The sequence below is a fragment of the Etheostoma spectabile genome, chromosome 4 (genome assembly GCF_008692095.1).
Source record: "Etheostoma spectabile isolate EspeVRDwgs_2016 chromosome 4, UIUC_Espe_1.0, whole genome shotgun sequence".
Classification (NCBI taxonomy): Eukaryota; Metazoa; Chordata; class Actinopteri; order Perciformes; family Percidae; genus Etheostoma; species Etheostoma spectabile.
This window is the reverse complement of record NC_045736.1, coordinates 8,826,825-8,848,271: the sequence shown is the minus strand read 5'-3', so window position 1 is coordinate 8,848,271 and position 21,447 is coordinate 8,826,825. Positions and strand designations below refer to the sequence as shown.

The 21,447-nt window shown below is 39.5% G+C and overlaps 1 protein-coding gene across 6 annotated transcripts in view; it reads right to left on the bottom strand.

Moving 5' to 3' along the window:
* Positions 1 to 21,447, bottom strand: part of tox2 (TOX high mobility group box family member 2) — a 92,472-nt gene that overhangs the window by 6,928 nt on the left and 64,097 nt on the right. For 3 of the 6 annotated variants that reach the window (XM_032513682.1, XM_032513679.1, XM_032513681.1), the window contains exons 5-6: positions 8,048 to 8,329; positions 5,361 to 5,603 (exon numbers count right to left, since the gene is read on the bottom strand). In XM_032513682.1, the coding sequence (XP_032369573.1) occupies positions 5,361 to 5,603; positions 8,048 to 8,329 (525 nt within the window). The remainder of the gene's footprint in view (positions 1 to 5,360; positions 5,604 to 8,047; positions 8,330 to 21,447) is intronic. The other 3 variants (XM_032513680.1, XM_032513683.1, XM_032513684.1) reach the window with 3 other exon arrangements.

The window sequence follows — 21,447 nt, the reverse complement described above, 5'->3', positions numbered from 1 at the left end:
TGTGTGTGTGTGTGTGTGTGTGTGTGTGTGTGTGTGTGTGCGTGTGCGTGTGAGTGACTACAGCGGGTAATTACTGATCCAATGTGAGCGACTGTCTGCGGTTCCATGGACGGGGTCATTCTTTTCAAAGAGGTGGGGTAGAATAACCATTAAGCATTCATATGTTGCCAAATGCACAAAGGCTAGCAGCTGCTAACACATGCAGTCAATAAACAAACAAGACATAAAAAACACAGAACAGCAAACAAACGGGGATGAAGACGGATACAATCTCTTGCTCAAACAGCTGATGTTTATCCTCTCACTCATCCCTATTTACATTAATATTTCCCTGCCATGATATACATCCAGGTATTTTGGAACAAGACTGCATTGAATTGAAAACTCCGAAATACAGGAATACACCACACACTTTAATGATGAATAAAAGTTCATCCCAATTAGGAAATGAATTACAGTTTTTGTAGAAAAAGAAAAGTGACAGCCTTACCCCTCACCCCTTAAATATTGATAGAGCCATGGCTGCCCCTTTAATGAACCCCAAACTTCCAGCAGCTTTAATTTCAAATCAATTTAACACAGCTAATGATTTGCGCAACAACGGATACTTTTAAATAAATTACCATGCCTAAGGATGTCTAATTATTCCAAAGTGAGTGGATTCATTAGCAATTGAAGCCGTCAGAGGCTGCAGGTCAGTATGAATTAAAAATAACAAAGCTGCGAGGGGAGAGCATATGCCTCCATCGTAATCCTGACACAGAGGTGTCCCGCCTGAATTAGCCCCTAATTGTACCTTAATGAAATGTTCTTGTTTGATAACCAGTTAATTACAGGAGACAATAACTCCACACCCTGCTGACACTGAAGGGAGTGATTACGACCGGGGAAAAAAATGTGCGACCGGTAAGAGGAGGAGGACGAGGAGGAGGAGGAGGAGGGAATAAAATGGGAAGTGGAGAAGGAGCGGAGAGCAGAAGAAAGGAGAGGAGAGGAGAGGATGCCAAGTTACAATTAAAAAAAACTAAAAAGTACATGTAAAAGTTAGACAAAGAGGCAAAAGAAAGACTACGAAATAGACAGAAATTGTTGAATGGATGCTAAAACATAGCATATAAAAGGAGTTGAATATCAACACATGCAGTTTGAACAAAGTGACAGTGTTCTTTTCCTTCTATCTCTGACCTTTCACAAATACACAACTCCAACACACAGCCAACTCCATTATGTAAAGCTAAGGTCTCTACTCCCTCCTATCCAACTCCATTATCACGGTTCCTCCCCACTGCTGTAAAAAAATAATAATAAAAAAAATGGATATTTGATCTTAATCTTAAATAACAAAAAACAAGAAAAATGTTCTTCTATGTTTCTGGGGCAGCTCTAACATGCAGTCACCTTGAGGAATACCACAGCCCAAATAAGGCATTGATCTTGCACTGTAAAACAAAGGCCTTCGGGAATTAAAAATTGCTGTATAGCGGGCATGCATTCGAAAACATCTTAATAAAAAAGATATGAACATAAACATGAATAAAAAGAAACACTTTGTTCTACTACACTCAAGGGCAACACGGGAGAATACACAACAATGTGAGCAAAAGTGGGGAAAATGCACACTGAAGCTAGAAGAAAAAGAATCACAAAAAGAACACAAATCACAACAATGACACTTCTGATCGTTCCTTCAATAAAATGCAGCAATAAAACATGCCGCCTTCGATGCCTTTATGTGAATTCCACCGTGTGGTGCGTTTTGAGAAGTACTGTAATTGGAAACAGGGGCCATGTTTTAGTTAAAACAAAGCTATGTGTAGGGGAAGGGTTGTGTTTACATTCTGGTGCTCCTGCATGGCTCCAGAGGGTCTGACTGTGACATTATAGAACACACCTCATCGGTCCTATAGAGATGACGTGACAGCCGAGGTTGCGGGAAAAAAAGAAAAGAAAAGGCATAACAGCGTATACATCAGCAGGTCAAGAGCAGGGAAAGATACAAGAAGGGAAGCAGTGTATTGAAAATGTTTAAGATATGAAGGGTTTTAATGCTAAATGCATTTCACTTCAACATTACTGGTCGGCAGCAGTGATGGACACAGTGTGCTATAATATGTTGTTCATACCAAAGACAGAAATTTGAATATATTTTGACTGTAATGAGTATTACGTAACATGCAGTAGCAGCATTGGACACGCTCTGTAACTACACGGTTATCAAGTTTATCCATTTGTTGTTGTGCAGGAATAAGTGGCAGTGTTAGTCACAGAGAATAATTAGAGCAATCACAACCAGACAGGGTCCTACATTTTGATGTTTGTATATGAAAGTACAAACAAATCCAAAAAATAGCTGTGGAATGGCACAAGAAATGGGTGGAATTTGTCCTTTTGTTAGTTGTGTCTCTGTTGCCAGGTAAAAGTGTGTGTGTGAGTGAGAGAGAGAGAGAGAGAGAGAGAGAGAGATACAGAATCCCACAATTACAGATTTGTTTAGCATTGTTTAGTAATTATACTATATTATACAAAAGGTATTGTATTGTGTAATGTCAATGTTTTGTAATACAGTGTGTTTTGTAGCGATCAGTACAGTATAGAATCTATGTGACACCTATGTATTTAATATGTTATATGTTTATACATTTTCTGTAAACTGCTTTGGCAACAACATTTGTTATTTTGTTCATGCCAATTAAGCAAATTGAATTGAATTACATTGAAAAATTGAAATCTAAGGTGAAAAAGAAGCCAGAACACAAAGGGTTACGAAGCACAAACAATAACATTTCAGGAGCAGATGTCCTTGAGGCAAAACCAAGGACAAGGCAATTGCTAATCTTGTATTCCCAGCATGATCAAATCACCAGGCAACAGATATAAATAAAAGGACAGGAAATGAGGAATTCACATTCAAGGGTGTCAGCGGCGAAATGAAGATTCATGGTGAAGAGCCGCGGTGAAGGCGGCAAAAATTAACTGCAAATAAAAGGGACAGACGGCCTCCAAAGTCCAACGTATAAAGTAGGTTTGGTGGGAGAGAAACACACACATGCTAGATAGGCTCTAGTCGACGGTGGCTGGGGCTGAGGAGAATGGGCTGCACTTTGTCATGGAGACAGGTGCTTTTATTTGACACCCAATAGGCTGCGCCCTGACTGGATATTCTAAAAATATGAGTCTGCGCATGATCATCAGACTGTCTCGTTTTCCATTCATTTTACACCATCATTTGTCACCACAAACACATGGAAACATCTTTGACTTTGTCTGTTGGTCCGGAATGCTAAAATGAAATAGAAAATGTGCTCGGTGGAAATGCTCTAAACTGCAGTGAATGTTAACGCAGTTCCATATGGGCAGGTCAGGCTGTAATAAAATTAAATTGACTCCTGAAACATGCAGGGATATAGATCTACACTGCTGATGGTAACAGACGTTTCACTTCTTTCAATATATGATATTCACTGCATAATAATACAATTTCTACCAGTTGATTTGGTATGGTTGGTGCATGTCTAATTCATAAATACATGTGTAAAAAAAGAAAAAAGAAAATTCAAAGGCATTAGATTCATGACATTCACTTCATAAAATAAGAATTGTCCATGCTTCACTGTCATGCAAGATGTCTTTATAGAGAGTAGAGGACAACTATCTAATTTTAGAACAAAAATCTTAATTTTCTAGTACGGCATTATCAATCCCCTTCTTTAATACATATTATTAAGCAGTTTTGGCATACAACAAACAAATAATGTTGCTAGTACAGTTTTGAAATACATAGCTAAGCCCTGGGTATATCATACCCAGGGCTTCTGGGTAGATCTATTTTTTACAGGATGTACTGTAGATCATATAATACACCATGTGAAAGGTGCTCTTAAATCCACATAAGCCCTTTAACTGACTACCCTTCCAGTTACAGTGTTCTAATTGGCTACCTGCCAGGTACTAATTAACTAGTCAGAAGGACATACTATTGTGACAAGCAATACTAGCTGGATGAATAAATGTAATAATGTTTTTTTTCTGCTCTTATTTTGCATGTTTCATGTACGCATGTTGGTGTGTTTTTCAGAGCTGCACTGAGGAAAATTCTTATCAACATATACATCTATCAATTTAAATCTTTGTAGCTGCATGACACAGATACAGAGATAAAAATCAGTGTTAGTTTGCTCGCAACGTGTGCAGAGAGACTCACCAAGCTGTGAACGCTCTGCAGAGTTTACAGTATGTGGGGGGAACCTGACCTGTGTAAACTGGCTAGTAGACACTCATTTCATGCTAGTTACTAACGTTTGACTGGTGGCTGGCCAACTATGGGTAGTACCTTGATTGAAAGATAGGAAAATGCTGTAATCAACAACTTCATGCAGGTGTAATCAATAATTGGTTTCTGGTGTTCCAGCACGCAACCATTTTGTTTTGGTTTACTTTCAAAAACCCACCATACACTACCTTTCCAGCACCAACTATCAGATCAATTAGCAACTAGCTGGTGAACATAGCGGAGCATTTAGCAGGTAAAGAGCAAGCTATTTCCCTCAGGAGTTGGTGGAGACCAAAACCAGAGTAAAAAGAAAAGTAAATGTTGGACTTGCCAGGTGGACAGAAACATGACTGCAAGTTATTGTTAATCCAGATGTGCAAATAATAATAATTTATACTGTTTATTGATCCCCAATTTACACTCTGTTTGATAGTAATCACTACACACAGGCCTGAAATACACACACATGCTCAGGACCTAATCATGCTCAAATGGAGAGATGTCTGAGTGAGTGGGCTGCCAGCTGGACCAGCGCCCTTAGCAGTTGGGGGGATACGGTGTCTTGCTCAAGGGAACCTAGCGGTACCCAGGAGGGGAAGTAGCATCTCTCCAGCTACCAATCCAAACGCCATACTTTGGTCCATACGGGGACGTGAAACGACGACCCTCCAGTTCCCAACCAACTCCCTGCGGACTGAGTTACTGCCACCCAAATAGGCAACTGTTTGTTACCAAGTTCCCCATATCAACTCAAAAAAAGATTCAGTCATGTCAGTGTCAGTGTTGTGTTCACAGCTTGTTTTTCTGTGCCCACATGACCAGAAAATAAATTGAATATTGAAGGTTTAAATCTAACATTAATTAATCAAAGAATAATTTTTCATCTGTAATTTTTTATATAGTCCTTTAAAGGCGGATTTAAGGGGATCTATCGAGCTTTTACGTTACCTGAAGGCCACCGTAGGTTCTACTACACAGTCAGAAAGGGAAGGATAATTAATTTGGTCAGGAACCTCACCGCTAGATGCCACTTAATCCTACACACTGGTTCTTTAAGTACAAAGATGTACAGTACATAAAATGAATCTACCTGTTTCTGCTCCTCTCCCAGTCCGTCCCACATGGAGGCCACTATCTTGGATACGTCTCCGAAGGTAGCGGTAGGATTCTGTCCTTTAATGGCTGCCTGGGTGTCTCTGAAGAACAAGGCATAGGCCGACACAGGCTTTGTAGGCTCATTTGGATCCTTCTTTTTCTTCTTTTTTTGGGGTTTGGGCTTGGGCTTCATCATCTCTGAAGACGGCCGCTTCTCGCCCGTGATCTGGAAGACCATCAAAAACACACAAAAAACAAAACAACTTATTGACACTGCAAAAACAACCATCTACCATCAACTGGAGTGAATTATTGCATCTCTGATAAATGCTTATAACATTGAGTACTGGTCAAGCATATAAACTTCAATAAGCCCACAAATCAAACTCTCTGTTTAGTCAACGTATGAATATTGCACCAATGTTTCACTGGCAGTAACAATTTGAGACTGCTGCTGCTTGACAGCATGTTTTTGCCTCACTTTAAAAAAAGAAAAGAAAAAAAAAAACACCTGTTAGTTGAATTTATCAAACCTTTTCAAATCTTTATTTTTCAGTTGTTCAGCAAGTCATAAATTCTGACTTTTCATGCTATGGGTGAAAGGAATTGTAAATCAGTTGCAGTTTCTGCTCTGGCTTTGATGTGGTCTCAGAGTGAATTGGAGAGAGCAAATGGAATTACTTACTGATAGGAGAGATAGTAATCATTTTTATTCCCATACACAAGCACAGCGGAGATGTACACGCAAGAATATATATTTTCTTTAACTAAAGGATCCCCTTCTTGTTATACTGTCTCAGTGCAAGCTAGCATTTAAATACACAAATGAATCTGAAACACTGTGGTTGTGGCAGATTCAATTATACACTCTTTCACATTCCCCTGATAGACCATGCAAATTCCATAGAGACTTTGGTTGGTGGGCAATTTATGAAAGCAGTTTTACAGATTTACATGAACCAAACAAATGTAAACAAGTATCCTTTTCTCATTTGAGTGAATGAGTGATTCAAATGAAGGTGTGGTAGCTTTCAAACCAGAGGGTATACTCCCAAGACAAAATCAATTCTTAAAATCAACGCCTTGTATCTGCTTTGCTGATGATCAAACCATTATAATATCTAGACGCTAGAAGTTTATGGAACAGTCAGCCTTTTAAATGTACTGTAATATTGAACATATTCAAATTGAAGATAATTCTCTCTTTTAGTTCAAATTTTAGAATCTCTAATTTGTTTCAGAATTGACACTGTTAATGTCCTAAAACCTTAAATAAGAGAGATATTCATTCAAATTTAGTTGTTGTTGTCTCTAGGCAGAAAAAAAAGTTACACCTTGGTCACTCATTAGTTTGGACTTACTGTAATGACCGGGACAGAAGTCTGGAATGTGTGTTAGTTTAGTATTTGACAGGTAAATCATCCAATCACATTCCTCTATTGTTGTGGGCGGGACAAAACAAAACATTGCCCTATGCCTTCCTGAAGGCCGCAGTGATTGACGCGCCTAGTGATACATTTTCAATGAGAGGGAAGCGGGCAGGTAGAGGGGCGTGGGCAGTCTGGCAGGCGGAACGAGAAGTGGATTCCGATGTGAGCAACACACAATACAAACCAATGGAAGAAACCCTTAAAAGTGTTTCATAAACAAGACATAAATAGTAAGGATTTTGCTTGTCAGAGCATATAGGCACAAGACTGGATGTAACATTAACGTTACATAACGTTATAGTTTGAATTACAATTATGCTAATTTAACTAACTTTCTGTTTTTTGGAAAAACTAAGATTGCCACTGTAACACTGTAAGTGTAAATAACAAATAATGTTAAATAATCTTTTGTTCAAGGTTATGTGATACCACAATCAACTTATCTAAATCAGTTGTACTGGCAGGAATATAGCGGTGTGTGTGTGCATGCGCCCACAATGTGTCGGTTCCGTTGCTGTGTGTGAGCTTTTTACCTTGTGCTGCTGATGATAAAGGTGTGCGTGTGTTTGTGTGTGTGCATGCATTGGGGCTGTGTGTTGGAGCTTGTAGTGCAGCGTGTTATAGGTGTTTAGATCTTTTAAAAAAAAATACCTAAAAACATTATGACTTTACGACGCTGAAGTACCAAGGCCAGACACCATGTTTCACTATTGAAAATATCCATCACATTTGTAAATAAAAGATGTCCCATCTCATGTGTGCCTAAGAGTTTGCCAACAAACTTACAATGCCAAGGTGGTAATGAATTGTCAGTTACTTGCAACTGTGTCATTGGTAAATAAATCTGTATGAGGGTGAAATGATCTCGCACAAAAGGACCAAAGGGAGATTGTGTTGCTGTAAACCAGACTTTGGAAATTTGATGCTCAGAATAAAGAAAAAGGGAACATTTTAATAACTAAAACAAAGTCAAGTTGGTTTCTACACTTAAATTCAATCAAGTCAATATTTCAAAACTCTTTTCTTTTCAGATGCGACACCACACTCCAACACCATTTCATACACAAATAAAACAAAAAATCATGGCGTCTGTTCCCCTCAACAGCAAAATGTTGTAACCATGTGAGTCTTCCAGCCAACCCATTTAAAAAGCACAAGCATAGCTACCCCAGAACCACTTCTGAGGAGCACTGCCAAGTCCTCACCTCCTACTCAACTACTACAAGTCAGACAAGTGTTGCTACGTCAGTACCTTCGAATGAGGATCAGTCTCCTCTTCCTGATTGGAGCTTGAGGGGGAGGGTGTGGCCGATTTACTTCCAGGAGGTGAGGGGGAACCATGAGGCAGGGCACTCCTGCTGACATGAGGGTTTAGCTGGGTCAGTGCACTCATGGGGTTGGGCAGTATTGGAGGTGAGCTGTTAATCAGGGGGTGGTTACGGGTGGGGTCATAATGAGCGCCGTCTGGGTGCTGATGGTGACGGTGTTGCTGTTGGTGGTGGTGGTGGTGGTGGTGCAAAGCCATCTCCTGCATCTGGGGTGAGAGAAGAACACCAGCTTTACTATCTTCTCCTCTACTCAAAGTAATAAAAGTTTGCCAATTAGCCAAATATGCAAATACTTCGAAGTGGAGATGACATTCTCAAATTTGAGAAAATATGCATGTATATACATTGTATATATATATACTGTATATGCAAATATGTTGTAATGTAATGTGTGTTGTAATGAGGGAAATGTGTCTGTTGGAAGAGACAGACAGAAATAAAACTGCCAAAAACAGGTAATTGTTAAACTGAGGCCGGTGGTTAGAAAGCTTCTTTTTTCTCAAGACAGTAAAAGGCACTATTCTTAAACTTGCAGGCCTGTGGCCAAGTTCATCTAAATTACTTTTTTGTTCCTGACTTGAGAACGGACCTTCATACAGGGGCACGTTTTAAATACTAGGTAGCTCTTTAAAAAACTAAAAACATATATAGTTTCTCAACAGCGATTGGTCACTCACTAAGACATTAAAGACGACTTTACTTTGCTCCTTAAAGGCTAATACTGTACCATTCACTCTTAACTACCCACACTAGAAAAACATAATCTCTCTAAACTGATCTTTACGCAACGGGACAAGATTTTGGTACAGGAAGTGTTCTGGTTTTTGTTTGTAGTTTGTTTCTACTACGAGTAGTATTGAGTTAGTATTTTGGCGGGCTTTGGTTGAATGCAGGTGAAGAGTGCATGTGGAGAGTAAAAGAGTGCATTGGTGGAAAAGCAATCTCGGAAGCCATCGGCTGTCGTCTGATGACGATTTAGCTTTTTATGTCTATGTATTTATTTATTTGAATTCATATGCGGATATCTGTTCACAGAGACAGTGTCCCTTAACTCCAACTCCATTCTCGCATCTCAAGTTGTAAATTGGACCCGGCGCACACAAGAGGGAGTCTTGGCCCAGATCCATCGGAAAACCCAAAATATTGTCCGTTGCCCCCAGAGCTTAAATCATTGTCAGACCGATAGCCGATAGAGAAAAACATGAATATAGCATCTGTGACATGGTCCCAATAGTTTTCTGAAAGCTCATTTTGAATCCTGGTAGCCTTTGCGTCCGCCTTTGTCAGGCAGGCAGAAAATCTAGATTTTCACTGAGTTGGAGCTGGATGGAATCTGATGAGAGCAGTGTTTAACACGGCTCGCTGTGAATGGCTAAGTCAGATGTCAATTAACCAAATGTGAATATAAAGATAGTTAGGAGTTAGTGGAGACCAAAAACAGAGCTAAAATGAGAAACAACTCCAGAATGTTAGTATCCCTGTATTTGCTGGATGTGGAAAATAAGCAACTGTTTGCTAACACGCTCAAGCAGCCAAAACAGGTTTTTGCAGGTTTATCTCCATTAAAAAAACAAGTCAAAGTTTCCCACACCTTTAAGCCATTAGGGGAATTGTCCCTAGAGTCAAACTTGGCATTGCTTCAACATTCAGCCATGTAACATACAGGCCCTTTATCACTTAACAAACAGTTTTTTATATTTTTGAAGGGAGCTCTCTATTACAGTTTAAGGTATGATTCATCGTTTGTTTGACTTTTATCTAATTGTATTACTAGGAAGGCAATCACTAAGAAATGCAAGCCCTCCAGGGTCCTCAAGACACAGTGACGTGGTTGGTGGTTGGTGGAAGCCAGAAATCACAGCACACACAAAGCAATCGCTGTGTCAATGACATTGATCAAAATCCCTGTCAACCCCCTGCAGATATATTATGCTCACTGTGTGCTATGAAAGAGAAAGTATTACTTACTGCTAAGTTAAACAACACCTTTTTCAACACTTGGGGGCTACAAATAGTAACAAAAACAGTGCTCCCAGCTGGAATTAGGACCCCCACATTCAGAACACCCTTCACAACGATTACAGAATCAGACTCTCACAAAGTTCTGCTCTTAGCCATCTTAAAAGATCTTCAATAATTACTACATGAAAAGCGTTTCTTCAAGATTCATCAGGACAGAACATGAGCATGGACCAAAGGATGCTTTTAATGTAGGCATAAATGGGAATGTTTGGCAATTTACAGATCAGAAAGTGATGAACTAGTATTTGTTAGCTCTTTGAAACATTTATGAGTTAAATAATACATTAGTGAAGTGCTAAAAACATCAAATTGAAAAAGGCCCAAGCATATGAGGTCTTGATAAACATGAGTGGAGGTTCAAGGATGAAGGCTCGGCTCTCTAATCATAATTGGTCCCAGTAGATTGCTCGAATAAAAATGCACAACAAAGTAATGTTGTATGAGGCCGTGGCCTGCTTTGAAAACTTGTAATATTCACACGACATTAGATTCCGTGTTTGCCTCAGCAGCTGCACACAAAAGGCAGTCATGAACAAAGACATTCCTTTTGCATTTCAAATAACCAAGCTCTAACCTCCCCCATCCACGGCAATATCCAACTCCCAATCATAATTCAAAACACCATCACTACACTTTTAAAACATGAGGAAATAGCTTCAGCAAAAATAAGCAGTAAGAGAGGGGTGGAAAAAAGAGGAAGAAAGGGGGAGAAGGAAATAGAAATCCATTAATTTTCCATTTTCCATGGACTTGCTCTTTAGGGTCCTCACAAACCAAGAAGCATTGAAAAACCAATTAATCAAACATGAATGGCCTATCATAGCTATAGCAGACACATTTCCATAGCAACAGCCTCCAGGCAATATTGCCACCCTTTAATCTGAGCCACACCATGTTTAATATAAACAAGTAGGAGACATGCAGCGCAGAGGAGTTCACTGGTGGAAGGTATTGTGGGTACTGGGTGTCCACCTTGCAAGTATAGAAACACCTAAAAAAGGATCACACATGCTCTGACAGACATACATGTATCTAGTTTTAATTTCTTATTGTGGAGATTTTAGTGGAAATTTTATTTTTCCACAAACAAATAAATAACTTACTGTATTTCTTGATTTTATTTTGAATCACACACATTTCATCCGCCATTCTTTATCTTCACTCTCATATTTAATAGCATTGACTCGATTTTCATTAGAGCTGAGTGCTCTATCCTAACTAATGAAGCAGTAAGTCACTAGAAAATAGAGAAACACATTGGATTCCAGTGAAAGTCTAATGAAACCGATAATCGAAGTTGTAGTATTTATAGCAATTTTAAAGACATATCAATGCAAGCACAAAGACACTGATTGTATGAAGGGGTGCATTACGATATTACAGTACTAGAAGCAGCTATATACAGTATAACACCCAAAGGACCAGTGATCTTTCATTAAAACAGTCCTCTGATAATCTACTCCTAAATGCTTTTCGCTGGAGTTTTCACCTGGGTGAGAAAAAGAGAGCAAGAAGTTATCACATAGCGCCATCAAGCCTGAGCTAAATAAAGAGAGCAGCAGACGGCTGTACAAATATTATGAAAGAATCTGACAAAGGTTGACGGTTGCCATAGGTACTGTATGCTAATTCCTAATGGTATCATCCAAAAGAGGGCAGGGGTAGTGCACAGTGAGTAACATGACTTGGTTGGTCACTGATCTCTGCCTTTACTACTGACTGTTGACATAGGCCGCCTATATTGTGGATTTTATATCTGGATATATGACTTGGTCACTGACGCAGCATGAATACGATGTTTGTTTTCTCAATACATAGTTGGAAAAGCTAACTTTGCAAGTTATCTTATTCTAGTTGAAGCAGCTGACTCATTGAACACTTTGCTCATTGTCGTTCTGGTTTTTCTGTATTTTGTGATACAACTCTAAACCAATAGCTCTCAACTTGAGCAATGCAGTGCCCTAAATTTACATTTATCTATATTTAGATTATTTATTAAGTTGGCTTCTGAGTTCTCTTGGGTATTGTCAAAGCTGTGCTTAACCTCCAGCAATTTAGTTGTCTGTTGTAAAGCCCAAGGGGATCACAGTCTCTCATAAATGGAGAGGAGGAAAGCAGAGAGGGTGGCAGAAAGTGTAAAAAAGTATGACAACAGCGAGAGAGAGAAAAAAATACGCAAAAAACACTAACCCACGTACTAAAATCCATCTCCAAAGTTACCAAGGGGACAGTTAGATATTGCCTTTTGGTGATGAGCAACCAGGCAGACCTAAACTGTGATGTAAAGCCAGGAAACTCGGTGTGAACATGTTCCTCTGCCATCGTTACGCCTGTCGTGTTTGTATTCACATCTTGTACATCATAGTCAAATGGGAGTCAAATAACAAAGGCTTTCCAATTATGTGTAGCACATTGTGTGTGAGATGGAATATCACAAAGCCATTGTTCCCCTGCTCCTGCTGACCTTACCTTTGAAATGGTTTCACGGCTGCTCCAATTGCCTGCACCATTTGATTTAGCTAAGGGGATTTGACCACCAGCACAGAGATGAGAAAACGGGAGGAGAGAGCCCTACACAACTACAAGGAGAAAGAGGAGAGATTCACACCAGAGGAGAGAAAAGCAGCTACCCTTGCTCTGTCCTTATGATGATTATACAAGAGTGGCATCTGTTTCATCATTTAAATCAGCAGGTTGATTGCCATGCAATGTTTTTATTGCCCTGGCATCAAAATAAACCAGCCTAGTGGTGCTAAAGATTCAAAAAAGGCTTTGTTTCAACTTTTATTATCATCTAAAATGAACTAAATAAAGATTTGGCGTGTCAGTTCTTAAATAAATTCCGAGTCAATGCACTTTTTGTTGACTTAGTTTGAAATGAGAATGAAAGATGAAATATATTCCCCAAAACTAGATATATTTTAGTATTTTGATTTTTAGAGAAACATCACCTGCTTTAATCTGTGCTATCAGACCTTCAGACCGTCTCTCTGTTCCGCGCTGGCCTGTTTGAATACGCAGTGATCAATGCTTCAGAGAGTCCTGAGACTTTCCTCTCCTCGCGCCCTGCTTGACTGGAGCCATCTTGTTTAGAGTGATGGCTCACTCACACAGGTTCATGGCTGCTATTGTAAAATCACCCAGCGTTTAATTGAAACAAATGACTATAATAATAGAACATTATCCCTGCAGGCACCCAGCCATGACAGCTTTAATTAGAGGCGCGTTCAAGACTGATCCTTCAAAAGCCCAGCCGCCGCGCAACACGGTGGTAAACACGCCTTTGGATGGGGAGCCATCCCCGGGCCTCACAACCCTCAAAGATACTTCTCATTCACCCCGAGGGCAAAGTACTAACAACCCTGTTCCTCAAAGAGCCTCAGAGCCTCCTTCCCTCCCTCTCCTCTCTCTCTCTCTCTCTCTCTCTCGTCTTCTCTCTCCCTCCATCCATGTCTTCGGTTTATCAAGCTTATATATACCCAGGAGGGTCATTTACACAAGCTGAGGAGAATTAATAAGAGTGTGGATTTATGAATCATACGCTACTTAAGTATGAAAGCAAAGGCAAAACGCTGCTTCTGCCTTCTTGTGACATCAGACAGATGCTAAGTAAGGAGATACGATGGGCAGCAGATGCAGCCGGCATGTTTGAGAAGAAGAAACACGAGTGATTTAAGTATTTGTCGAAGCTTAATTGGATGTGTTTTTTAAAAAAAGTAGTCGAGATTATAAAATATCATTCAATACGACAAGGAGACTTTGATTCAGCTGTAATATGATGCTGGGATCCAGGTGCACTACCAACCCCCTGCATTTAGCAACACACTATTAAAACCACATTTTTATTTAACAGCTTGGCAGTCACTTCGTGTTGCCAAAACAAGACACTGTAAGGTCACTTTCAATCGTTCCAATTACACGCGAGTCAAAAGTAAAAATGTGAATTACTTGCTCTTACACCTCCTGCGCTGAACTGTGATCAAGTAATTAATCTGGCAGAAAAACAGCAAAACCTCCCAAACCCACAGCATGAGGAAATAATTACGAGTTTAAACAAACTTGAAAAGAGAGAAAAAGCTATTACAAAGAATGTCTTATAGCCAAACAGTTGAAAGGGTGTTTGCAACTATATCTCTCTAAGCCAGGAATGACTTTTTTAAGTTGTGCCATGCAGATAAATACTAAAATAAGAAACACAAGTGAAGTTAAAACAAAAGTGAATGGTAAGGTCTACTTGTATGCTGATGTACTTTACAACCTCTTGTTCTGGTATTCTTTTGTTTTCCTTTGTGTGGAAAGTACTCACCATCTGTGACTATTATTATTACTATTGTTAATTAATAAATCTTAAAGTATAGCTGGAAGCATTTGCACAAAGAGGCTTATGTGCCTGGTTGTGATTGATTGTTAGTTTGAAAAGTACTGTACCACCCTGAACGCATCTCAGATTGAATCTGTGGCAGCAACAAGGCAGTGGTTTATTTGCAGATAGTAATGTCATGATGTCCCCCTTGGCACCATCCTCCATGTTCCTCATTACTGCTAATGTCAGAACCCCCTTTGCTTTTATTTTCTCTCTCTCTCTCTCTCTCTCTCTCTCAAACCACCCCCTTCTCCCCCCAGTTCTCTCTCTTGTTCCTCAGTCTTTTTTATTCTCTCTCTCTCTTGTTCTCTCTCACTGTCTCTTGCTTTCCGTCTCGCTCCCTCTCAGCCCGGGCGTGTCTCTGAGCTCACCTCACAAAGCACAGCGTCAGAGAATCAGAGCCTTGCCTGACATGACATGTAGGAGACGGTTGTGAGGAGCGGTAGGGACACACACTCTTGACAGCAGAAGGCAAGACTCCTCTGCTCTCACTAATGAGACTCCTGACTGCAGTGTCAAACACACTGTGTGTGCGTGTGTGTATGTGCATGTGTGTGTGTGTGTGTGTGTGTGTGTGTGTGTGTGTGTGTGTGTGTGTGTGTGTGTGTGTGTGTGTGTGTGTGTGTGTGTGTAAATATTCCACAATTTTGTGTGGGCGTGCCCCCACGCTCACACAACAAAAAAGTGAATGTAGATGCAGAAATAATGAACACAAAAACAAGAAAGAGCACACAAATAAAAAGTAGGTGCACACAGTATGTATGCGCACAGCACTGTAGGTGCTGCACAAGTGCAGGTCATGGCGAGGTGATTTTCATGTGTGTAAAATCCTCTCAGAGAGAAATTTCACACATTTCTGACAGAAGCCATCTTCACCTTATTCTTTAGCTTTGATCTATAACAAAAACGGCAGACAAACAACAAACATATTAACTCATTGCTATTGGTATGGTACACAGCTCACACGGTTCACTGCGTCACACCTTGAGCTACAGTATGTTCGAGGCGTATTGTTTTTGTTTTTAAAACAAAATTTGCAACGCACACAAAAAAATATTGGTCTTACAAAAGAATCAGATCACTTTAAACAGGTTTTCACCCAGATTAAATGTCCCAACACATCCAAATGTTGAATTTTCTACTGCAAGACCATTCAGTAACGTTCATGGTGTGTCGCTACAAAGACAGCTCAGAAAATAGGGGTAAAACAAAATGGTTAGAAAAAAAAATGGAAGGTAGGAATTAAAAATAACACATTTGTTTGGATTATTATTTTTTTCATTGTTTAACAGTTTTGTATTGTAATAAAACAAACACAAACTCCCAAATAAAAAGCAGTAAATCCTGTAAATGCTGAGCAATATATGTCAATTTACTTGTTGTCTGTTGTGAGATTTTGTGAGATTTCTTTTCTAATCAAATATCAAACGTAAACTGTAACAATCATCTAGTCATTTCTCAAAACCTTTTCTCTTACTTGGCACCATCGAGGACAAGCTCTACCCGTGAATTCTGCCTGTGCCCTGTGTCTCTCGGTGCTGGATTACAGTAACACTACAAACTGTAATTCATGAATACACAAAGTGGTTTAATCACCCTGGCTCGAGCCACTCTTGTGCACATTAGCAGACAGAGTGGCAGTGTTGCGTAGGACCCGTGGTTGGCAGCACAGCAGGGGAGACGTCCCTGAGTGAGTTGACATGAGACGGCTCTCTGCCGCCACCAGGGCAGAATATTCCTGGTTGTGAAAGCAGAATGAGCTGATGGATGGTTGAGATAGGGCACAGTGCAATATGGACACGATTTCATGGCACGATAAATCTCAGCAGGGGCCCGTGGCTAAGTGTAATATGAAATCCCTTATCTATGTATCTGCTTCATAACACCGGCTATCTGCTGCAGCTGAAATCTGCCTTTGTTTCTTTGGCTTCTGTTCTTTGCTTGGACGCTACAGCATTGGAGGAGGACGATGGAGACAACACGTGTGTGATAACCCGTCTTTTACATGGTTGTTTTTGAAATACGATGTGATGAATTATCTAAATTGAAAATTGTCGCTGTGGAGATCTTTTTCCATTACCTGTGATCACACTGATAGGCGGCGTTATTAGAAGAGATTTTTGCATAGCACTCCAAGCTAGCCAGTGTTTGTACAAAACACGTTTGAATTATAACTGCAATATAAATGAAATGCAATTTGTCTCACATAACTGATCCCTTTAAAGTCCGGTGTGTGTGTGTGTGTGTGTGTGTGTGTTTGTGTGTGTGTGTGTGTGTGTATGTGTGTTATTTAACACCGTCTATTTAGAATGTCTGAATAAAAAGAAAGAAATTAAGTCGGAACCTTATCCCCTGATTAGCTTAATCCGAGGTTAATCGACTATATCAGAATGGAGAAAATAAATGAGCTGCTGTTCCATTTTGCAATAAAAATCCCCCCAAAATGATGAAATTGGAAAATACCCTATATTTCTTTTAAGATATTTCTTAATATACAACTACAGTTTCATATCACATTGCCAGAGAAATAAGGCACTTTCTCCCAGGAGATGAGAAAAGAATTGAATTTTTCCTTATCGGTCATCTATTTTTCCACAGAATGCTATTACTTGCTGCCTGCCGTTGCTACGCAACAGGAAATATTAATAGGACCTTTTATTAGCTAGGCTTAACCAGTGGAGTACTAAAATGAGGAAGTGGAAAACATGAATGTGTTACATAAATCTCTAAACCTTTCAGGGTTTGCACAAGTCTCTGTTTGTCCAGTGATTTATGGCTGTGATGGTTCATTTATGGGAGAGGGAGGTGGGAAATGCCAAATGGAACATTAGCCTTAGGGACAATTTTGGAAATAAATAATCACAAAAAAATAAAAATAAAAAGGGGGAAGCAATTTAAAGAACAGCCTTTTCCCCTGCAGATTTCAAGGGGCCATCAAACAAGCAAGTGATATTTTTGTTCCGCTGGAGGCATTGATCATTTAAAATCATCTGTGCCTGAATCAACATTGGAATAACTAATACAAGTCCCATTCTATCTCTGGGCTTGTTGAACTGTGGTGGAAAGCGACAGACATTCCATCATTTTCCGGAGACGCTCTAATCCCTTTTTAAAAAATGACTGAAAATGAAGGTCTTTCAAAGGAGAAATAGGTTTTCTTCATCTGAATGAAAAGTATAAAATAAGGCAGAGCCTCAAAGAGCAGGCAGTCTGTTAAGGTAAGACAAATTTAAAGTCCATATTGGAAAAGTCTAAACACATTTAATGACAGTATTTCTGAAAACTTGCTCGATAGCAGTTGAGGTGACGTACAGTACTATTCATCTTTCAGACTTAGAATTAGTAGACGAAGATTACTCTATATAAATGCACCACTTTATCTCTAATCCACCTCTTTCTCTGTCCCGTGTTTATACAGAAAGCGGCAGGTGTACAGTATGCGATAATATGTTTGCTGAGACCCTCCATCAGAGAGAGAACACATTAAAACACACCTCTGCTCTCTTATCATTAATTCATCCCAGCTTGTCTGTGACAAGTTCAGTTGACATTGCAGCTCATATTTCATTCACGCAGGCTTGGAGAGCGAGCACCTGCCAGGAGCACTTAATGCCCTGTGAGTAAAAAAATAGAAAAGAATAGAAAACACAGGCATCCACCCAACTTAACATGACAATCAGTTTGGGATTAACACGTGATAATTAACCTCAACAATTGAAAAGAAAGAGCTTGTGATGAAATTCCTGCATTTAAATGTTGGTAACAAAAGGATTTAGAAGTATGAATTTGAATATGAATACAGCTGGTAGCCCACCGTCATTAAAAAAATGAACTGACCCTCATTGAGGCAGATTCACATCTTGTGTTCAGAAAGAGCTATATGCAGCCAAGGCTGCTTATAGCTCGTTCTGCTAATACATAGTCGCTACACATAATATCCTCTAGCTGATTATACATTCATCATCTGTTACATATTCAAAACAGCACACTCAAGAAACCAGTTTGATGACGGCTAATGTTGCATGCATCATTGAGGAAGATGGAAAAAAAAAACTTCATCAAAGATAATTTATTCCAGTTGCAGGTCATATGAATTTGAGGAGCATTTCAAATATTCTATAATTGAATATGGAGCCTTTCTGTTCAAATAGATTACAGATGTAGTTGTCACGGCACAGGTGTGCAAAGCTAATAAATCTCTCTAGCCAATAATGATAAAAATTTCACTTTAGGCAAGTTTTGGTGTAAATAAAGACACAACAGACAACAACAAGGCCACTTCACTTGTGAGTTCAGAAATGATTCACTAGCAGCAGCAGATATGGGTATCTTTCTGGGCTGCGTTGATAAGATCAATGCAACCTGAGCATGGCTATTAAATGTCTAATGTGTTTTGGAACTTGTAGATGCTATGACAGTGGGGGCATTAACAGAGAGAGAGAGAGAGAGAGAGAGAGAGAGAGAGAGAGAGAGAGAGAGAGACAGAGGCCCTGCCAAGTGCATCAGAGAAAAGAGCTCTCCGAAAGATATCAGGTTTGGCCAGGAGGGGCTTCCGATCGCATCACAATAAGCATCAGCAAAAGAAAAAACAAACAACCTAATCTATTGACAATGGCCTTTTTTCAAAATTAGGAGAGTACAAACAATTATGTCTTTCAGGTTTTATGTCAGCAGACGAGGAATAAAACCCTAAAACGTCACCCCCCTGGTTGGCCAGGAAAGTTAGCTTCCATCAACTCCTGTTGTTCCTGTTGAGGATTTAAACTGCCTTTAACAGATTAGCCTGGCAATATTGGATAGTTTTGTTATGTTAACATATCCCACGAACCGAAGCCAACAATGTATTGATCCTAACAAGTGGATCTGCAATGAAAACAAGTGTTTTCATTATCGTTTATTCTTCGTATTTCTTTTCTGAGTATTTTAGACATCTAGTTAACATGTCAGAAAATAGTGAAAAATACCATAATTACAATTTCCTAAAAAACTAAGTTGATAACTTTAAATTGCTTGTTGTGTCCATCAACAACCCAAAGATTATCAATGTTCTATTATAGTCGATTAAAAAAACTTGCAAATATTCACAGAAAGAAGTTGGAACCAATGAATTTGCCACTTTTACTTAAAAATAACCTAAACAACTGATTATCCGATTCATTTTCCTAATTGACCACTCGATTTGGCTTTACTTAAGTACTGCCTACGTAGCCAAAGACCTCCGTTGTTGTTAAACTATCAGTGAGGCCCACCGTTACACTGGCTAACATGTTCCTTCTTTACCGTGTACAGTGTCAAGTCCACATTCTCTGTCCTGCTGCTGTAAATAAAATATCTGTAACTGATTTGTACATCTGTCTTTGGTCAGAAAACCACAGACAGGGTAGGGAAGTCAGAAAGACTCGAGACAGACTAACTCATTGTTGGTTTTGGTCTTTCCATGGGACGCACTGTAATCTTACTCTTTAAAATTCTCTAGTCTTTATTTTGCATGTGAGTGAGGGTCTTTATAGTTTCCAGTGGAGGACCCACACCCACAATCCACTGTTGCATCCACCTAAAGATCTAGATCTATACACCATTTAGTCCCACAGTTCACCCAAACACCACAAACAAAAAAACGCGCTATCTATTGTGTCTAACAGCTCCCCGACTATGATCAATTACTGCTGTAAGGCAGCTCTCCACTCTTAAATCCTTTTTGTTATATAATCGCCCTATTTATTTTATGTTTATATTGTTGCACCTGCAATGGAGTACTTTCAAACATCCTCATACTTGAATCACGTAGACACGCATTTAGAAACCAGAAGCTCCCAGCCTTTTGTTGAGAAAGAATAACCTTATTTCACTCAACTGAGTTATCTCTAAAATATCTAATAATGAAATCCAGGAGGTACAGAAAGCTGGAGGTATATGCTCATTTTGAATAAGAGTTACCTCTCTCTTCTTTGCAATTTCTTCTTGCTTTCCTCCCCACAATGTCCCCCCCGCTTGCGCCCCACGTCCCCCACCCCCCTCTTTCTCTCCATCCTCACCCCTCCCCTCTTCATCCAACTCTATTGCACTCTTTTCATTGCCCAGCTCACGTATTGAATCTGCCTGATGAAAACAGATCTCACTGCAGCACCACAATAGAATGGCTGATGCAGGAAAGATGAACCCTAATGGATTTTTTTTTTTTCAATGTGCTCAAGATTGAATATAAGGCCTGACCTCCAGATGTAGTGGATCCATTTCAACAGCAGAGATATTGTTTATAGTGAGGACACAAAAACACACAGACACACTTGGACACACACACAAACAGTATGTCCACAGCACCAAAACCCTATCTACATATAGCACTCAAATACTATATTTTTTAGTCTAAAATTAGAATTAACCCTTGTTTTTTATCTATCCATGTCAAGTGAGGTATTCATTATGACAGAATCTCATGTTTGAACTGCAGAGTTTGCTTAATTACACTGCTCAACAGACTGTATCAAGGTGAGGCACCAGTTTAATAGACACTCCATTCTCAGCACAAATGAACCTCTGCTACGGTTTGGTAGTTTCGCCAGGCAGCCTATTTGACTTAGACATTTCTGAGTTTGCTTTATATGCTGCTTTTTTTGCAGTAAAGTTGAGGCAGAGACCTGAAAAGGTCTCCTGTATGCTCAAAGAACTTCCCTCAGAGCCAGTCAGAAATATCACGGTTTGAGAGGTTACAACACTTTTTAAAGATCACTGATAATCTAGTTAAAAGATGTACTTTCTTTTGGATTTTGCTTGATCTATTTGCTTCTTAGTGACCCTGAATATCAATGTAATTTGGACAATCAATATGTGTTGCATTTATCTTTGTATCTCCACATAAAATGAATATCAATCACCAGCAGTTACTAGCATTTAAAGTGTATGTGTTTTGATTATATGTTCATATTGTGTGTCATAATA